Source organism: Schistocerca nitens, chromosome 4, assembly GCF_023898315.1.
Source record: "Schistocerca nitens isolate TAMUIC-IGC-003100 chromosome 4, iqSchNite1.1, whole genome shotgun sequence".
Classification (NCBI taxonomy): Eukaryota; Metazoa; Arthropoda; class Insecta; order Orthoptera; family Acrididae; genus Schistocerca; species Schistocerca nitens.
In genome coordinates this window covers 541,154,485-541,175,116 of record NC_064617.1, presented here as the reverse complement: position 1 = coordinate 541,175,116, position 20,632 = coordinate 541,154,485, and the positions used below count along the sequence as shown (strand labels likewise).

Sequence of the window (20,632 nt, the reverse complement as noted above, 5' to 3'; positions counted from 1 at the left end):
GTTTCTTTTGTGCGCATGTTTTAATGCACTGTGCAGCGCGTGTTTTCTAAAAGGAAACACATTGTCTTAGCACCGGCAGACAAAATAATAGTCCTTGAACAAAAAAGTGTGAATGGTAAGCAGTTAGCAGAGGTATTTCGTGTAGGAACAGCAACAATTTCAGACAAAAGAAGTCTGAAATTTTGAATTAGCGCCTGTTCTTGAGAATGAAGATGGGTGTTCATCAGGGAACGCAATGAAAACAGCACAAAACAAATAGCTTGCAGAGACCATATTCAAGTGGTTTTTGCAGCAGTGAGCGTTGGAAATCCTCTTTCATGGCCGATTGATTGCAGGAAAGCCAAAGTTTTAGCTGAGAAAAATCGACAATTTGGTTTCATTTAAAGCAAGCAATGACGATACAGAATATCAAGGCAAGACAATGTATTTGCGAATTGGTTTTAAGCGGTGAAAAACTATCAGTAAACCTGAAAGCAACAGACAATTTTATTAAAAAATTCAAAATTGAAGCAGAATTTGATGACCATGAATTTTTGTACAACACAGACGAGAACTGCCTTATTTGGAAGACTTTGCCTGAAACAACTTTCGCTTCTAAAAGGAAAGTAGTGTTTCTGGCCATAATGTTATTGAAGACCATGTTGCAGAGCTGAACTGTACTAGCTCTGGGGGAAATCATAAAATACCCCTTCTATTGATAGGAAAATGAAAAACCCCAGGCTTCCAAAAACATTAAGAACCTTCCCACCTTTTACAAAAACCAACCAAATGCCTATGTGATCATTAATTTGTTTTGTGAATGGTGTGATTCAATATTCAAATGTGACATAAAAAAAATACCAAAACATCATAGGGAAAGAAGCTAGTAAGGTGATGTTAGTTCTGGGCAATCCACCCACCCACCTACTCGACAGGATGTCTTCTTGACAGAGAATATGGATGTTTCAAAACTCTCCTCCTGCTGCCAAGCACAAAAAGTCTGCAGCAGCCAATAGGCTAATTAGTTACCAAAATTGTACAGTAGCATTATAGAGTTGTTGAAGATGCTTTTAATAGAGGATGGAAATGAGAGGGCATTGTGTCTCATCACCAAAAATTGAATTTAAGTTACTGCTCTTAGGTGAGTAGTGGAAAATGGAATTTGGTGCAGACAGCCACATATAAAAGAGCTCCGAACAAATCTAAATGCATTTCAACCAAAGATGAGGTACAGAAAGACAGATGAAAAGGAGACCCATTAAAATGAAGAGGAAGAAAGAGAAGTGGCAGAGGATGAAATACCACTTGAGTGCATAAGAAAGATCTTTTTGAGACTTCCTGTACCTTCCAATTGCAGTGCAGAGGACATAGGCAAGTGATTCTTCAGACCCTTGACTTTGAATGATTTCATCGTCACTGAAAATTTAAAATGTGAGAGAAGAAACTCATGCTCACATCTGGTTCAGTGAGGTGTTTGTGTCTTGACACTATTCTAACACAGATGGAGCAGCAGCCCAAGTATGACCATATACAGCTACTCATCAAACATATGTGAGACCTGGCTGCAGGAAAACGGTTGAAGAAAGCAGAACAACTGACTATGACAAATATATTAAAGAACTGACACTGTATGTAGGTACAGTACGGTACGGTACTGTACCATACTGTACACAGACTTAACAACATTGTTTTGCAGTCGTTAAATTAATATGGCAGTATACACAAATTTAGCTTTTAAGGAAATGACTTGTTTTCACATTTAGCCAATTACCCATTTGATTATCTGGATAAGGTCCAGTCCCGAGTCATCCCGGTACCTGGATCAGTAACTTCAGGAACAATGTAAGTTCATTTTGTTCAAAAATCAGTTTTTATTCTTATCTGCTTCTCTGAGCCAAGTTCTGTCATTCTACGTAGAAAGTATGATATTCCAATGTTTTCCTGCAGCACAACAGAGTGCAACAGATGTGATTAATTTTAGAAAGTTTACATGTCCAGGACTACCACTGTTTCTACACTTCATGTTGGTACCATTGTTCACAATGCAGTGTGCTCTTTGTTTGTTATGAACTGTTGATTTCTTTGTGTTGCAAGTAAAGGCAGTACAATACTTTTATTCTTTATGTTACTGTATGTTTCATAAATTGCAGATGGCAAAAACAAGAGGAATCAGTTTAAAGCTGTTAAAAATGCAGGTGCTTGTAGAAGTGAAATTATTAAACAGTGTTGTGCGGAGGGAAAAGAATATAAGAACAACAGTAGTAAAATTGTTTCAGCCTGACAAACTGGTCCAAGATACAGCTGTAAAAAAGAATGTTTCCATGATGTAGAAGAGATAAAAGGAAACAAATCATATGTAACAGTTTGAAAAACAAGGATGAGCAAGCCCTCTATTTGCAAACATTAATAGTGTGTCAGCTTGGGCAGAGGAAACACCTTGTGAATCAAAACAGTTTGTTGGTGTATAGCCTTAGCTTCATATACCATATTATCATCAATGAACCAAGAAAGGAAGTGTGTCAGAAAGCTTCTATTAGTCTACATGGTTGTAACTGAGACAGAAGAATTCGGCATATAAGGGAATACTTTTTTCTTGTAAATCTCCAAGAGATCAACATGAGGAGAAATGTTACCATAAACGTGAAATCTGTTGACACAAAAATGTATACCCACAATCATATTGAACAATTCCCAAGAAAACAGTATCACTACTCCGGGAAAGAGTCACAGAAGGCTGCCTGTGAAAATCATGGTAGATTTTTCCAAAGTTAAACACCTAGACATTAAATGGAATTATCAATACTTTCAAAATGTTTTACAGAATACTTTGATTTAAAATTTGGACAGCTGCAAGTAGATTCCTGTTGTACATGCAAGATTCTTCACATTTCCTCAATGTGACCAGAAAAGTAGCTGAAGCAGAACTGCAGTACATAAAAGAGCAAAACAGTTATACAATGCTCTGTAAATATCAACACAGATGTGCAAAGAAGTGTGTAATCTCTTGGTGCTCACCTTTGACTACACGCAAAATATTAAGTCTGACAGTTGCTACAATACAAAGAGTTATTTTACTTACGTCAGTTGACGCTTAATGTACTTGAAATTTACTACATGAAGACTGAAGTTGATCAGTTCTACATGTATACTGTATGCCAAGCGAAAAAGGGCCAAATAAGGTAGCATCTTCAATTGTACACTACATCAATAACGACCTGTCTAAGGATATTATGGAACTCCGATGCTTATGGAGGACAAAACAGGAACCACATGATTGTGCGAGCTCTCCTGGCACTTAAAAACAACCAAACATTTTAAGACTATTGGGCTGGATGCAACAAGCCAATGGGTTGGTTGTTATTAGGTGTACCACCCAAGGTGAAAACATTTCCAATCACACTGTCTCCATGGAAGGCAAAGAAGTGGACGGCTCTCTGTTGCGGTAAGGAGCTATACCTCAGCTTGTGGAGCACGTCCTCTCTGGAGAATAAACTGAAATCTCGACAGAAGTCCATATTAACGGACTCTACTCAAGTAACAAGTCTAGTGTTGAAATGGTGTATCCACAGGGAAATGTGTGTTCTGCAGGTATGAGTGTCAGGAAACAGTTAAAAGTACTTTCAGTTTTTCCGATGATTTATTCACCTTGTTGGAGGAATTATTCTTCCGTGATTTCTGCTCTTTAGATCTCTCCACAATATTAGAATCTTGTTCTGCTGTTCATGTTCATGAAGTACATCTTCCTTGGGCATCCTCAGTTTCTTTCATATGTTTGTAACGAGCCTTAGCTACATATCTCAATTTCCTCCTTCCTTTTTCTATCCTTACAATTCTTTCCACCTTTAAAACACGTATTATTCTCTGTAAATCTACTCATAAAAAGTTTGAACTGTTGTACTTTATTACTTTTAGTGCCTTCTGTTTTATTTCTATCTTTATCTTTTTATTATTTTTCCTTGTTGGCACTAGGTATGTTTTTTTCCTTCATTCCAATTTTTTTCTTTTACAGTTTCTCTGATGCTATCTGCAATATTTTATTCATTTTTTTCTAAATCTGGAACTATTAGAAAGTAATTTGTTAACGTGACCCAGTGTTTCTCTTCACCACTAAATATGAGCTTCTTGTTTCTTGCTTCATCGTTTATATGGATTCTTCAGGGGATATTTGAAGCACATGTGTAGGCAAATGATACCCATGCCTTACTTATTTCCTATTTTATAATCATTATTGGGCTCCGATTTATTCGCGAATTTTAACCTGTCTTCCATGCTCACTCCATCTAATTTTTTATACCATTAAAATTCTATTTTCCAGTTCCCGTCAGTTTTAAATCAATGAAGGAGAGATATGCACATCTCTTCATTTGTCATCTTAACAAGCAGCACACACAACACCAATTACTTCTCTACTTCCTCATTTAAGCCCCAGTTCATCTGGGGTAATGAACCAATCAATTTCTCCTGTTATCCATTTGTTTTTACTAAACTCTTAAGTATCTTAGAAGCTTTTAAGTATGGGTAACAGCTTTTACATTGTAGTGTCAACTGTCTTGACAGATTTTAATACAGTTCATATTCTTTTAAAGTTAAACATAAGGTAAAACATACTTTACATCACTTTGCTGATATCGCCTTTCTCGTAAGGTACCTACCATTTTACTCCATCGCAAAACAACTGACAGAGCTCAAGATGTAACTGTGCAGTATTGTTAACATGTAAAATGAAAACATGTCCAATGTGACAAATGTATTCACTTACTGCCTGGCATGGCTGAATGATAATGTATCTGACTAATGCATCTTGACTAATCACAGATCATTCACACTCTTCAGCCAGCCAGTCTGACAATGGAAGCATGCACAGTCAGGTATAGGGATCGGAGAGTGCATTAAACAGCAGTGTACTTTGAGGTGTCAAGGATCCAATAGTACGTCTGGGCCTCCAATCAGGTGATACCGCCCTTGGAAAGTAGACATGATGATTTTTCCCATCCATTAAAATTGTGCAACAGATGTGTGTAAGGTCCCATGCTAGTATACAGTGGCGCACGAGTTCGATAACCGGTCCTAAACAAACTTGTTTCTCCACTGTTTTGTTTATTCCTCCCCTACTTTCACTTTGGATAACAGCTGACAAGGTGATTACGAAATAAATGACAAAGAAATAAAATACAAGGTGGGGCAAATAAAAGTGGCGTAGACGAATGGATACGTTTGGACATGAATGTACACACATAACCACACCCCTTGATGCACACACAACACGTGTGCCCGCTATGTGATCCATACCAGCCCTTTTGAGTACGTTTACACAATCTTCACGCCTGCCAGTTATCAGCAGAGGTCAGTCTGGTCATAAATCTAGCTGGCCACCCAGGTCACATGATACGTCAGTGTGCAATTACTTTGTGTGAGAAGCCCTCAAGTCCAAGATGTATCACAACAGTCCTTACAGTTTTCAATAACTGCAGCAGAACATTTTGGAAGAGACTGCAGCAATCCCCGCAGTCCAGCTTTGATCCACTTTCAGCAACTTTCTGACGAGGGCCCAAAAGTGCTCAAGAGTCTAATGGTGGTGACTTTCAACATCTGCTACAGTCAGGTTAGAACTGTATTTTCTTTCCTCTGCTATCGTTTGTTTGCACCCTGAAACTGTTCTCTGGGCCACTTATTTGTCCCACCCAGCACAATTTATTTCATATTTAATATGCCGTAAGTGCATGCAAATGTATTTATAACAACACTATTTTACGGTATTAGATGCCATAGCAATATTGGAAACATAAATTGTTCTTTCATCGCGAGCACTGCGTGAAGGACACCTCCCCACCCTGCATTTAATTGTCATTACATTGAAAGGCAAACTCATTTCGCTGACCTTCTGACATCAGTTAGGTACTCAACTGTTCTCCAAGTGCCGGACCATGAGCAATTGCACTGACAAGGCAGCATGAGGGGGCAGCAGCCACAGTCACCCTTGATGAATGCAACATACTGAGCAAGTGAGTGTGTAAAGTTCACAGAGAATATCTGCCCACAAAAAATGATTGGTATCTTTCATGTATCTTTGTGCGTAGAAAGAGGCTAACTGTCACTTCGAATAGGCAAAGCAAATTAGTCTTCAGACATGAAACGGAGTCTGAAATTCAACAGATTTCTCCACTAATTTCAGTAACATACACGAATATGTTTTGACACCCACAAAAATATAAAAATTGAAATATTACATACCTTATCAAACACAAGACTCTAAACAAGCCAGCTTAACAATCTGGCTATTCACCATTACAAAACTTGATGCCATTTTAAATTAATCTTGTCCGATTCCTGAGGACAAAATATCCTGAACTAAGGCTACCATCGTCAGATAACCACCACCTGAAACTACATCAGAATTCATGTAGTACTCCGATCCCCATCCCTGACACCACACCCTTCCACGTGCAAGTGCGATTTTTCTGTCTACTGCTCACATCAAAGTATTATACAGTCTGAATACCACTCTTCCAATTATGACCTTAAACTCTAGGTTTGGCAACACACCAATTACACAGTATTTTTTTCCACTGTACAAACATTATAAATTCAGTCAGAAACACATTTCATCCAAATTAATAGATGATAATGTCATTGCAGAACAATAGCAGTACAGCCATCCAAAAACTGGTTAAAAAGCCAGCAAAGAGTAATGCATTTTCCTTTCTTGTCCAGGTCACCAGACTTCAAACCCACTGAAACTATGCGAGTTGAGGTTGTGAGATCTCTGTCCCACAGAGCAACAAATGCAGACAAACTATGATCAAATACCTCACAAGAGCAGACACAATGGTCTGCTTCACAAATACTAAGCAACAAGACACAGAAAGTTAGCTTGGAAGATTCTCAAGCGACATGGATTTGGATTCTTTTCTTCATTTAGAAATGAAATAAGGCTGGAACATTATGAAAGCAGTGAACAGGCTTGCTAGTATACATTGTACGTATAAATGTCTAAAGTTAAACATTTGATGACACAGAATTGCACAGTGCCCATGTCTACAGTTCAGTTTCTGTGCTATTGAACATAATTTGTAAACTGACTCGTCCATGGCACTGAGTAATTAGTTACCTGTGTTTCTCATAGCTTCCATACCCATCAACATATGTCAGCATTTTGATGCTAGTCGTGAAATTCTTTTTACATATAACTTATAGTTATAGAAGTACCTCGGTCTTTAAAATGCCATTTGATGCGTGGGCAAAAAACTAATATCTCTAACTTTGCCATCTCTACACTGAAATTGTATAACACTGCTGTTAACAGCCTCCTTCCACACCACAAAGCTCCAAAAGATGTGAAATTCTGGCTTAAATCGAATTGAACACCTCACATAGAGATAGTTCCTAATGTCTAGGTCTATCTTGAAATATCTTCTGGTAAACCTTCCGGGATGTAAGGTCGTGGTCCATGAAACTCTTCAGCTCCTAACGTTTCATCCAGAGCTGCGCTGGACATCCTCAGAGGGGTGTTTCTCCTCCGGCAAGACTCACTGGAGGAGAAACACCTCTCTGAAGATGTCCAGCACAGCTCTGGACGAAACGTTAGGAAATGAAGAGTTTCATGGACCACGACCTTACATCCCGGAAGGTTTACCAGAAGATATGTCATCCGATCGTGAAAGTCTTCATACTATCTTGAAATAACGCAGCGTAAAAACCAACTGCGTGAGCACATGGATGCTTGCCTCTCCTCTGGCAACCCATATAAAAGGAGCACGACAAGAATTTCATTACAGAGTTGCCTCCAGTACAACTAAGAATTGGCAACACCATTTCAAATATCTGGTACACTGTCAATGTGCATTTAATTTTGTGTGTGGTCCTGAACTGTTCCACTGATTTAATTTTCTACTTCCTTTCCACCTCAATGGCCCATGCTATTAATCTTCATCTTACATTAGACACACAAAACTTAATTTTTGGATGCCAGGAATTCCATTCTTCAAGTAAGTAACAACTGTTCTTATCTTTAGTGTTGTATTTTGAAGCTCAGGGACCAATATTGCAATGAGGGAGAGCTGCTGCTGACAGTCTCTTAAAATCAGTGGTTCCGCCTATGTTTTGCGATGAAAGAGCAATGTGAGTTATCAGTTCTAATCATAGTGAGGATCAGCAAACTCGTGGTTCTTGTTTTTCCTTTTATTTAATGGAACTGCTGACTGCTAGAAGAAATTCTTTAACAAATTTTGGATAAACCTTTACACACAGAGTCTTCTCTCAAGCTTTATTCAGGAAGCTGTGTTTGGGTCACAAATGTGTGCTTTGCAAATGCCAAGCTGCTTCACTACACAGATGTCTCTCAAGCAGTCTGAGTCTACTATCAACGATAGGAATTTGAGTTTTGTTCGTCACTTAGGAGCCAGATGCCTGTGTGGGATAGCAATAAGTAGTTCCAGATAGTTCCTCTGTTGTAGATCTGTGGAACAGCAATTAGTTGCCAGTTGTAAATCACTGAACTTAACAGAATTATCAGACTGACCACGTTATTTGTCCCTTGTGGCAAGCAGTGTGGATGTACACTCTGAAGCAGACAGCTACTGGCCAGATTTTATGTCAGAGTCTACCTTTTCCATTGCTAATGTTCTGTGGGAGCTTTGAATGTATGTTTCATTAAATATTGCTGTGTTAAGTCATTAAATCGTACACCATTTGAGATTACACATGTTTATTTGCAATCCAGTATACACTAGGAACTTCCTAAGGTGAGAGCACAATCAGTGCTGTATTTCCACTGTCAGCACACAGAAAACAGTTACTCTAAGACAGTATAATACCAAATAGACATAGAAAATAGTTCTTTGTATCTTTCTAATTGTGCCAGGTATAGGACATAGAGGGCGTGGCAGTGTAACTTCTCTCCTTGTGTGTGGATAAACTTAGGGCCCTAAAGACTTTTGGCTATGTTTGCTGAATTTCACAACTTTTTCTGGCAGACTATTCAACTGCCCATAGTTGGCGTGGGCATTGAACGCACTGATATGTCGTACCTACCATGCAAGTTTCATTTTGCAAACCTATTCTTACACTCATTATCCTTCTAAATAGGGCTTTGCCTGATGAAGTGCGATGCCAGTAACCAAAAATTAAAATCTCGATATTCATATGCAGACAATAAAGCTATTATGATAAAATTGTTAATCTGGGTACAATTCGCTAAGAAATAATGTGTATTAGGCAATTTGGTGTTTTTTTAGTTTTGTGGGAGAACTTATCTGTATTTGCATTTATCCTAAAAGAGTATTTTTCAGATCCCTAGGTATTATCAGCTTTGCTTCAGTGTGACTATTGTTCTTTTGGACAGTCTTTTTCAAATCTGTCACAATTAATTTAAAATCCGGAATTGATATCTTTGCTACACCATGTTTCTATAAATAACTTTCCATACTGTTTCAGAGTTAACAAATCGTATACTCTCCTAATCATTCCATGAATTAACTAAATTAAATGGCCTTCATTCATTCAGTATAGAAGTACAATTTCTGTCTCTTAAAATATGTATCGGTTGTTAATATAATCTCTCTTTGGAACTAAAATTAGAAGGAAGGTCAGCATTGGCCATAATTTTGATGATTTATTAACAGCAAAATCTATTTTTGATCACATAATGACCATCTTCAGTGCTGGAAGTTCAATATTTCACATTATCAGTGAATAAGAAACAAAAGACAGCAAATACACCTGAGTAGGAACCAACTATTGGTAAGAACATACCTTTAGAGTACAAATTAAAGCTCGTAGGCACTTGTGTCTAGTTACTAGCAGTAACAGAAGCTATGAAACTATCACAATAACTGAAGGTGCTGTTTACATTCACCTATACAGCAGACCTCGGTGTGACAGGGGTTTGGAACGCCCTCTATGTAACATGTCACGTGAAGACTTATCATTACTTTATTTGGCAAGAAATTACCACAAAATACCAAATGTGCACTTGGAAATCGTTAATTGAATATTTCAAATTTAAAATTGTACATTAAAAACTCTTAGCAAAAAGGAAGGGGAAATGCACATTTTGCAACACACACTGGTGTGTTGTTTTCAAAACAACTTAAAAAAAAAAAAAAAAACGTGCAAGAATAAAAATAAAGTGGTAGATTATAAGGTGTCAAATTACAGGACTAGTAGAAAACAAAATATACTAATAAAATGGCATCAAATATTACAAAATTTGTTATAGCATAGTAACCGCCATCTGGCGTGGGAAGTCAAAGGTGTGAAGGCCTTAATTTACGTAAAATATTAACGTTGAAACCAAGAAGTCAAATACATAAATAGTCGCGATTGTACAATATATGCCATGATTTAACAGGTCAAAATGTCATGAAACACAACATTCTTTATAAAAAAACATTTAAGGTGCAGACTAACAATTTTATATCGTATTTAATGACATGATGATACACACACCTCAGTTGTCCCGTTTGGACATGTTGACACAGTTATAACTGTTCCTGAGGTTTAATTACAAAAAATCATCCTAGTTACGAAAAGCGGAATGATATAAAAGCGTATTGTGGATGCAGAGATGGTTTAGCGCACTCTCTTTGAAAGTCTGTGCTTCTCCAGGTCAGGCGGTGGTGTTCCATGGACTACTTACTTCCGCATCTATTCAGGTCTTCCCTCTCGTGTACTTCTGTAATCACCGCCGTGTGCAGAAGACACATGTTGCCCCTTGATAGATTTTGCCACATGCAAAATAAAATAAAAAAACCCACATGTAAGATTTAAGCACTTATATATGGTTAATTTATGTTACTATTTTCTTGTTATATAACAACTTTCGATTGCGAGTATCATTCGTTGTTCAGAAGATGTAGGGCTAATAACTCCTCTAGAGTTGTACGTCACAGCATAGTACCATGCACATGTTGTTGTTGTTGTTGTTGTTGTTGTTGTTGTTGTTGTGGTCTTCAGTCCTGAGACTGGTTTGATGCAGCTCTCCATGCTACTCTATCCTGTGCAAGTTTCTTCATCTCCCAGTACCTACTTCAACCTACATCCTTCTGAATCTGCTTAGTGTATTCATCTCTTGGTCTCCCTCTACGATTTTTTACCATCCACGCTGCCCTCCAATATTAAATTGGTGATCCCTTGATGCCTCAGAACATGTCCTACCAACCGATCCCTTCTTCTAGTCAAGTTGTGCCACAAACTTCTCTTCTCCCCGATCCTATTCAATACTTCCTCATTAGTTATGTGATCTACCCATCTAATCTTCAGCATTCTTCTGTAGCACCACATTTCGAAAGCTTCTGTTCTCTTCCTGTCCAAACTATTTATTGTCCATGTTTCACTTCCATACATGGCTACACTCCATACGAATACTTTCAGAAATGACTTCCTGACACTTAAATCTACACTCGATGTTAACAAATTTCTCTTCTTCAGAAACGCTTTCCTTGCCATTGCCAGTCTACATTTTATATCTTGAAAGTGTTGTTAATAAAAATTCTCTATTTAAACTAGACTGAACTGCATGTGACTGCTTTAGTCTTTAATAAAACTTGCATCTGACTGCCTATTTAACTGAACTTAACTTTATCTGACTGCATGAAAATATTGTTGGAAAATTAATACTCGAAATACACACCTGACTGCATGAATGTTTAGTGGTAAAAATAAATGAGTCACCAACCTGCATCTGACTGCGTCTGTGGACTTAGCTCGTGCACTCCTTCCCATTTAGCCGATAATAAAACATGTATTCAACTCAGCTGTAGTGCAATGGCATAAAATTGTCATTCTAGATAACTTTACTCATTTTGGCCCTGTTCGTTACTTAATAAAAATTCTGTCCTGATCTGAATAATTTGCCAACTGTGTAATGGCATATAGATCATTTTACTCTGATAAGTGAAATTATTAGCTTTACTCATGGGAACTTTACTTTAATGTACCTTTTGGTTCAATGCAAGCCCAGGATGTGGAGAACGACATAAGGTGTGAGATGAAACTCTAATTTTATCGAAAAAATAGTTATTGTTCAAACTTTTAAGGCACATGTGAAAAACTAAAAAAAACTTACATAGCATGGATTTACGAGAAAGTTTCACAAAACTCTTATTGCATCAACAATGGGATTTCTATCTAGCTTTTAGATATTATTTAACCAAAGAAAGCCTATTTTATTAATTATTCTTTCTAGTTTCCCCAGGTATGTGCTGAGTTTCGCTCAATATATAGCTTATTATGTGCGTAGTGCCAATTCTTACTTTGATGCTGTCACGACCCGGCTGCCTCCTGCAGGCATCTAGCTCCGACTCAAAACATGTCTGCTGTCTCTGCGCATCTCCTCACCACTGCTCAAACTTTGACCGCGTGCAGCTAGCTCTGTCAGCTGTCAAAGATCTCACTCCTCGAAGATGTACTACTCGTCCAACCTTGGGGTTGGCTACTATCGACATTTTTTACTGGCTTTATCCTGATCGAATCTCAGCACATACCTTTCAATCTTTGCTACTTCGACCATCTTCAGTTATTTTGCTCCCCAAATAGCAAAACTCATTTACTACTTTAAGTGTCTTGTTTCCTAATCTAATTCCCTCAGCATCACCCGACTTAATTAGACTACATTCCATTATCCTCGTTTTGCTTTTGTTGATGTTCATCATATATCCTTCTTTCAAGACACTGACCATTCCATTCAACTGTTCTTCCAATTCCTTTGCTGTGTCTGACATAATTACAATGTCATCAGCGAACCTAAAAGTTTTTATTTCTTCTCCATGGATTTTAATACCTACTCCGAATTTTTCTTTTGTTTCCTTTACTGCTTGCTCAATATACAGATTGAATAACATCGGGGAGAGGCTACAACCCTGTCTCACTCCCTTCCCACCCACTGCTTCTCTTTCATGTCTCTCAACTCTTATAACATCCATCTGCTTTCTGTACAAATTGTAAATAGCCTTTTGCTCCCTGTATTTTACCCCTGCCACCTTCAGAATTTGAAAGAGAGTATTCCAGTCAACATTGTCAAAAGCTTTCTCTAAGTCTACAAATGCTAGAAACGTAGGTTTGCCTTTCCTTAATCTAGCTTCTAAGATAAGTCGTAAGGTTAGTATTGCCTCACGTGTTCCAATATTTCTACGGAATCCAAAATGATCTTCCCCGAGGTCGGCTTGTACCAGTTTTTCCATTCGTCTGTAAAGAATTTGCATTAGTATTTAGCAGCTGTGACTTATTAAACTGATAGTTCGGTAATTTTCACATCTGTCAACACCTGTTTTCTTTGGAATTGGAATTATTATATTCTTCTTGAAGTCTTAGGGTATTTCGCCTGCCTCATACATCTTGCTCACCAGATGGTAGAGTTTTGTCAGGACTGGCTCTTCCAAGGCCGTTAGTAGTTCTAATGGAATGTTGTCTACTCCCGGGGCCTTGTTTCGGCTCAGGTCTTTCAGTGCTCTGTCAAACTCTTCACTCAGTGTCGTATCTCCTATTTCATCTTCACCTACATTCTCTTCCATTTCTATAATATTGTTCTCAAGTACATCACCCTTGTATAGACCCTCTATATACTCCTTCCACCTTTCTGCTTTCCTTTCTTTGGTTAGGACTGGGTTTCCATCTGAGCTCTTGATATTCATACAAGTGGTTCTCTTTTCTCCAAAGGTCTTTTTAATTTTCCTGTAGGCAGTATCTATCTTACCCCTAGTGAGATAAGCCTCTACATCCTTACATTTGTCCTCTAGCCATCCCTGCTTAGCCATTTAGCACTGCATTAGTGTTTTTTCCGTGGCTCAGTTATTTTATGGCTGGTAATCATGTTTGCTACCTGTCTGCCATACATTTCGTTGTTTTTGTACTTGTCTACATGCCAGGACATCCGGTTCAGTAAATCTTGACAATGACTTCACTTAACAAAGTCTGATTTTATGCAGCATTGTTGTACTTGACAGTGGCTGAAGCCTGAAATCATGATGGTATTATAAAATAAGGATGTTGTACACCCAGAGTTGAAATGTCATTCAAACATTGTTACATTACTGTGGCCCAAAAATATGAAAAGATTATTACCATTGTGTCTACTGCAATGCCACCAATGTAACCTGTGTAGTGTGTGTGTGTGTGTGTGTGTGTGTGTGTGTGTGTGTGTGTGTGTGGTATACAGAAGAAGACCTTTTGGCTAAAAGCTTACTTGTTTAGCAGTCTCTTTGTTGTGCATTCTTGCGACTCAACATTTACACTATACAGTGAGAAGCAATCTATCCTGTTCATAATACTATAAACTCCTAGTATGTTTACAAATAAATTAAACTTTTTTTTGTAAAAGTCTTTCAGTGATTTTCATTTCTATTGGTGGCATAAAGAAATTGCCAAAAACTGTTTTTGTGTAGGTGAGCAAAAGGAAACTGCCTCTACACCACTCAGCATTACAAAGAGAAGTGGTAGGAAAGGAAGTACAAAAGAGACATCATCATCATCATCTACAAAGATATGTGGAAATCCATTGTCGAGTAAAAGGAAACTAGATTATAATACATCGGACCCAAATAAGGAACCACTAGTTGCAGAAGCTGTGCCTTCTGATAAAAAAACAGATGTTTCACAATACAGGTAAAGACTTTATAACTTGTGAAATAAATAAACTATATTAGAGAGTCTGAATTGTTTCATTTAGTGTGTCATAACTTTACAAATGAATATGGCATTTATAGGGAAACTTACATATGTTAGGTTGGTTTCAAAACTGGCATTATACATGACAGAAAAAAGAATTACATGGGTGAATCTAAATTACCTTCATAGTCTAGAGCTGTTTACAGAAATAAAATAATTTATCTTTCTGAAGAAGAGGCAGAACATGGTGGTATTTGTTAGCACTCCAAAATTGGCAGCTTTGTAATGCTCTCAACCTTTAGTACAGTTCAGGTAGTTTATTCAAATAGCATATAAGGTAGAATATTGAGTTATGAATTATATTAAAGGAAAGAAAGAAATAAGGAAAAGAGAATTTCACTTGTCAAATGTAGTTCTACCGATATTGGTATAACTGGCACATAACAGTGAATGAAACAATCAGTCAAAGATATTATTCATTCAGAGATATCAAATGGAAGGAAGCTGAGGAGATAAGAATTATGAAAATGTGACAATTGTTAGAGGTAAAGGAGATATTGGAAAATACTATCTGGAATATAAGCAGTGAGTGAATGAGTGAAGTGATCCAGCCAGTTTATAGTGGAGACGTTGAGAGGTAGATAGGCTCATAAATTAAGACTTCATCTAATGAATCAGCTCACGAACTTGCAATCGTATCCAGTGCAACTACAAATGCACACAGAACAACATTGTCTTCACACTGAACCCAATTGGGACCAGGGATTTGATGAAATGAGTCAAATGGAAAAGTATGCAGCAAGGCAAAGGTGGAAAGAGAGTGACAAGGATTGTTGTTGTTGTGGTCTTCAGTCCTGAGACTGGTTTGATGCAGCTCTCCATGTTACTCTATCCTGTGCAAGCTTCTTCATCTCCCAGTACCTACTGCAACCTACATCCTTCTGAATCTGCTTAGTGTATTGATCTCTTGGTCTCCCTCTACGATTTTTACCCTCCACGCTGCCCTCCAATGCTAAATTTGTGATCCCTTGATGCCTTAAAACATGTCCTACCAACCGATCCCTTCTTCTAGTCAAGTTGTGCCACAAACTTCTCTTCTCCCCAATCCTATTCAATACCTCCTCATTAGTTACGTGATCTACCCACCTTATCTTCAGCATTCTTCTGTAGCACCACATTTCGAAAGCTTCTATTCTCTTCTTGTCCAAACTGGTTATCGTCCATGTTTCACTTCCATACATGGCTACACTCCATACAAATATTTTTAGAAACGACTTCCTGACACTTAAATCAATACTCGATGTTAACAAATTTCTCTTCTTCAGAAACGATTTCCTTGCCATTGCCAGTCTACATTTTATATCCTCATATCCTCTCTACTTCGACCATCATCAGTTATTTTACTCCCTAAATAGCAAAACTCCTTTACTACTTTAAGTGTCTCATTTCCTAATCTAATCCCCTCAGCATCACCCGATTTAATTTGACTACATTCCATTATCCTCGTTTTGCTTTTGTTGATGTTCATCTTATATCCTCCTTTCAAGACACTGTCCATTCCGTTTAACTGCTCTTCCAAGTCCTTTGCTGTCTCTGACAGAATTACAATGTCATCGGCGAACCTCAAAGTTTTTACTTCTTCTCCATGAATTTTAATACCTACTCCGAATTTTTCTTTTGTTTCCTTTACTGCTTGCTCAATATACAGATTGAATAACATCAGGGACAGGCTACAACCCTGTCTCACTCCTTTCCCAACCACTGCTTCCCTTTCATGCCCCTCGACTCTTATAACTGCCATCTGGTTTCTGTACAAATTGTAAATAGCCTTTCGCTCCCTGTATTTTACCCCTGCCACCTTCAGAATTTGAAAGAGAGTATTCCAGTTAACGTTGTCAAAAGCTTTCTCTAAGTCTACAAATGCTAGAAATGTAGGTTTGCCTTTTCTTAATCTTTCTTCTAAGATAAGTCGTAAGGTTAGTATTGCCTCTCGTGTTCCAACATTTCTACGGAATCCAAACTGATCTTCCCCGAGGTCCGCTTCTACCAGTTTTTCCATTCGTCTGTAAAGAATTCGCGTTAGTATTTTGCAGCTGTGACTTATTAAACTGATAGTTCGGTAATTTTCACATCTGTCAACACCTGCCTTCTTTGGGATTGGAATTATTATATTCTTCTTGAAGTCTGTGGGTATTTCGCCTGTCTCATACATCTTGCTCACCAGATGGTAGAGTTTTGTCATGACTGGCTCTCCCAAGGCCATCAGTAGTTCTAATGGAATGTTGTCTACTCCCGGGGCCTTGTTTCGGCTCAGGTCTTTCAGTGCTCTGTCAAACTCTTCACGCCGTATCTTATCTCCCATTTCATCTTCATCTACATCCTCTTCCATTTCCATAATATTGTCCTCAAGTACATCACCCTTGTATAAACCCTCTATATACTCCTTCCACCTTTCTGCCTTCCCTTCTTTGCTTAGAACTGGGTTGCCATCTGAGCTCTTGATATTCATACATGTGGTTCTCTTCTCTCCAAAGGTCTCTTTAATTTTCCTGTAGGCAGTATCTATCTTACCCCTAGTGAGACAAGCCTCTACATCCTTACATTTGTCTTCTAGCCATCCCTGCTTAGCCATTTTGCACTTTCTGTCGATCTCATTTTTGAGACGTTTGTATTCCCTTTTGCCTGCTTCATTTACTGCATTTTTGTATTTTCTCCTTTCATCAATTAAATTCAATATTTCTTCTGTTACCCAAGGATTTCTATTAGCCCTCGTCTTTTTACCTACTTGATCCTCTGCTGCCTTCACTACTTCATCCCTCAGAGCTACCCATTCTTCTTCTACTGTATTTCTTTCCCCCATTCCTGTCAATTGTTCCCTTATGCTCTCCCTGAAACTCTCTACAACCTCTGGTTCTTTCAGTTTATCCAGGTCCCATCTCCTTAAATTCCCACCTTTTTGCAGTTTCTTCAGTTTCAATCTGCAGTTCATAACCAATAGATTGTGGTCAGAATCCACATCTGCCCCTGGAAATGTCTTACAATTTAAAACCTGGTTCCTAAATCTCTGTCTTACCATTATATAATCTATCTGATACCTATTAGTATCTCCAGGATTCTTCCAGGTATACAACCTTCTTTTATGATTCTTGAACCAAGTGTTATGACAAGGATTGTGAAGAGGAATAAAAGAACAGAAAACCCAGGCTACCTCTGTATTTAAGATTGATTAAAGTTATCACCTGTGCAGTTATGTACATCTTGTCATGAAGCCATGTTTAAGTCGTACAATGATGTAATACTGATAAACATTTTGAGCAGAGTGGTATAGAAATGACAGAATTGCAAAAATATCTATAAGCCATTTAAGTGTTACTTTAACAGAAGTAGGATACTCAGCTTTGAAGTTATAAGATTAAACTTCAGAAAGTAGGGGAAAATGTCAAAATGCAAATAGAAATACCACCAGATGTACTGAGGATCTTGCTGAGGCCTTCACAGATAGTTTCTACCTCACCAGCTTGTCCAGAAACAGGATTTCTTGTGCCTTGTTCCCTGGTCACCTTTCATTCCTCACATACCTGCAGATAGGTCCAAAGGATATCCATCCATCCATCCCCCAGTACCACCCAGGGGCAACTAAATCACATTCTCCGCCAAGATTTTGACCAACTCTAGCCATGCCCAGCAATGACAAATATCCTACCATACACCCTCCTATCACCTACTCCAGCTGTGTCACATTAAAAGTAGGGCCACCTGTGAAAGCATCTCCGTGATCTACCAATTTTACTGCAACCATTTTGCAGTATTCTGTATGGCTATGACCACTAACAAGTTCTGTCTACATGAACAGCGACTACCAAACTGTGAAGAAGAGACAACTGGGTTAGCGAGTTGCCATACATGCTGCCCAACAAGATGTGCTTGATTTTAATAACTGCTTCACAGCTTGTGCCAACTGGATTCTTTCCTCACCAGTTCTCTCTACAACATGTCCTTTGTTTTTGTAATCTCCCTGCCCTCAACTATAGCTAGTACCTGTCCTTCATGCCCCTTCCCCCTCAAAGCATCTGCATATTCTTTTCCCCTTCTCGTGTTTCGCCTCTCTCTTGTTCCCCGTCAGCACAGCCTTCAGGTGCTGCACATAGCAGTCCGCCAAACTGTACTCGCCTCATCCCTACACAATTTTGTAGGCAGCACTACAGCATATTCTCCACCCCCCCTATTATCCTGTTATCCCCCCTTTCCACCCTGCCCCCCTCCTGTGCCCCTATTACCTACCCCCCTTCCCACTTCCCCTCCTCCCTATCCTCCCTGTCCTCTGTTTTCTTTTCATGTGTCTATCTGCAGCTCAGTGCCTTTGTGTAGTGAAAAGCAATCTATCCATTCATGTTGTTATTCCATCCCTGATTTTCCATTGTTCAATTCTTTATTTTAGATACTAAAGTCTGAAAATCATTAATCACTATCATACAATATAAAAATAAAGGAAAAAATCCATCATTAATTTTCTATTTTCCTTTTATGAGATTCAGAGTAATTCTGAATCATGTTTAAGAAAGAAATAACAAGAAAAGTAATTAATTTTTTTCTGCTGTGGCTCTTTCTTGAAGTTCAAGATATTAGGGTTTTTTTTTCCTTTCATTGTTTTCCTTAGGCCTTCAACTAAATTTCAACCTCCCTCCCCCCCCCCCATTAATGTCATTGCATTAACTCCCAATGCTAGAAAGTCAAAACAAGATCACTTTAAAAAGCTGCAAAAATGGAAGCATTCTTAAAATACTCAAATATAATAAGGTCACTAATTTCTGTAGAGAGTTGTTGTTGTTGTTGTTGTTGTTGTTGTGGTCTTCAGTCCTGAGACTGGTTTGATGCAGCTCTCCATGCTACTCTATCCTGTGCAAGCTTCTTCATCTCCCAGTACCTACTGCAACCTACATCCTTCTGAATCTGCTTAGTGTATTGATCTCTTGGTCTCCCTCTACGATTTTTACCCTCCACGCTGCCCTCCAATGCTAAATTTGTGATCCCTTGATGCCTCAAAACATGTCCTACCAACCGATCCCTTCTTCTAGTCAAGTTATGCCACAAACTTCTCTTCTCCCCAATCCTATTCAATACCTCCTCATTAGTTACGTGATCTACCCACCTTATCTTCAGCATTCTTCTGTAGCACCACATTTCGAAAGCTTCTATTCTCTTCTTGTCCAAACTGGTTATAGTCCATGTTTCACTTCCATACATGGCTACACTCCATACAAATACTTTCAGAAACGACTTCCTGACACTTAAATCCATACTAGATGTTAACAAACTTCTCTTCTTCAGAAACGCTTTCCTTGCCATTGCCAGTCTACATTTTATATCCTCTCTACTTTGACCATCATCGGTTATTTTACTCCCTAAATAGCAAAACTCCTTTACTACTTTAAGTGTCTCATTTCCTAATCTAATCCCCTCAGCATCACCCGATTTAATTTGACTACATTCCATTATTCTCGTTTTGCTTTTGTTGATGTTCATCTTATATCCTCCTTTCAAGACACTGTCCATTCCGTTCAACTGCTCTTCCAAGTCCTTTGCTGTCTCTGACAGAATTACAATGTCATCGGCGAACCTCAAAGTTTTTACTTCTTCTCCATGAATTTTAATACCTACTCCGAATTTTTCTTTTGTTTCCTTTCGTGCTTGCTCAATATACAGATTGTTTCAGGAAGGAACTGAACACTGTAATAGAACAGTTGGAGACTTTATGTAGTAAATGGTCATTTACTCAAGAACAGTTGGCCAGTTTACCAAATGAGGTTAATGATATGGTGGATGTTGCCACTGGACAAACCAAACTACTCATCAAAGAAAAGCTTGCACAGTACAGAGGGCTTATTGATGAATGTGAAAAAAATAGTGTAGAGAGAGAATGAATAAATGAAATTTCATCCAAATTAGAGATAGTGCCTAAGATTGGTTTGCTTGACATGGAATGACCTGATTTCAATTTATACAGAAATTGGATGCTCCTTTACACTGCCTGTTCATTTCTAATTCCTGCTGC

At 38.3% G+C, this 20,632-nt stretch overlaps 1 protein-coding gene across 2 annotated transcripts in view; it reads left to right on the top strand.

Annotated features, from left to right (window-relative positions):
- Window positions 1–20,632, top strand: part of LOC126252107 (disks large-associated protein 5-like) — a 175,636-nt gene that overhangs the window by 36,163 nt on the left and 118,841 nt on the right. For both annotated transcript variants that reach the window (XM_049952969.1, XM_049952970.1), the window contains exon 4: window positions 14,358–14,577. In XM_049952969.1, the coding sequence (XP_049808926.1) occupies window positions 14,358–14,577 (220 nt within the window). The remainder of the gene's footprint in view (window positions 1–14,357; window positions 14,578–20,632) is intronic.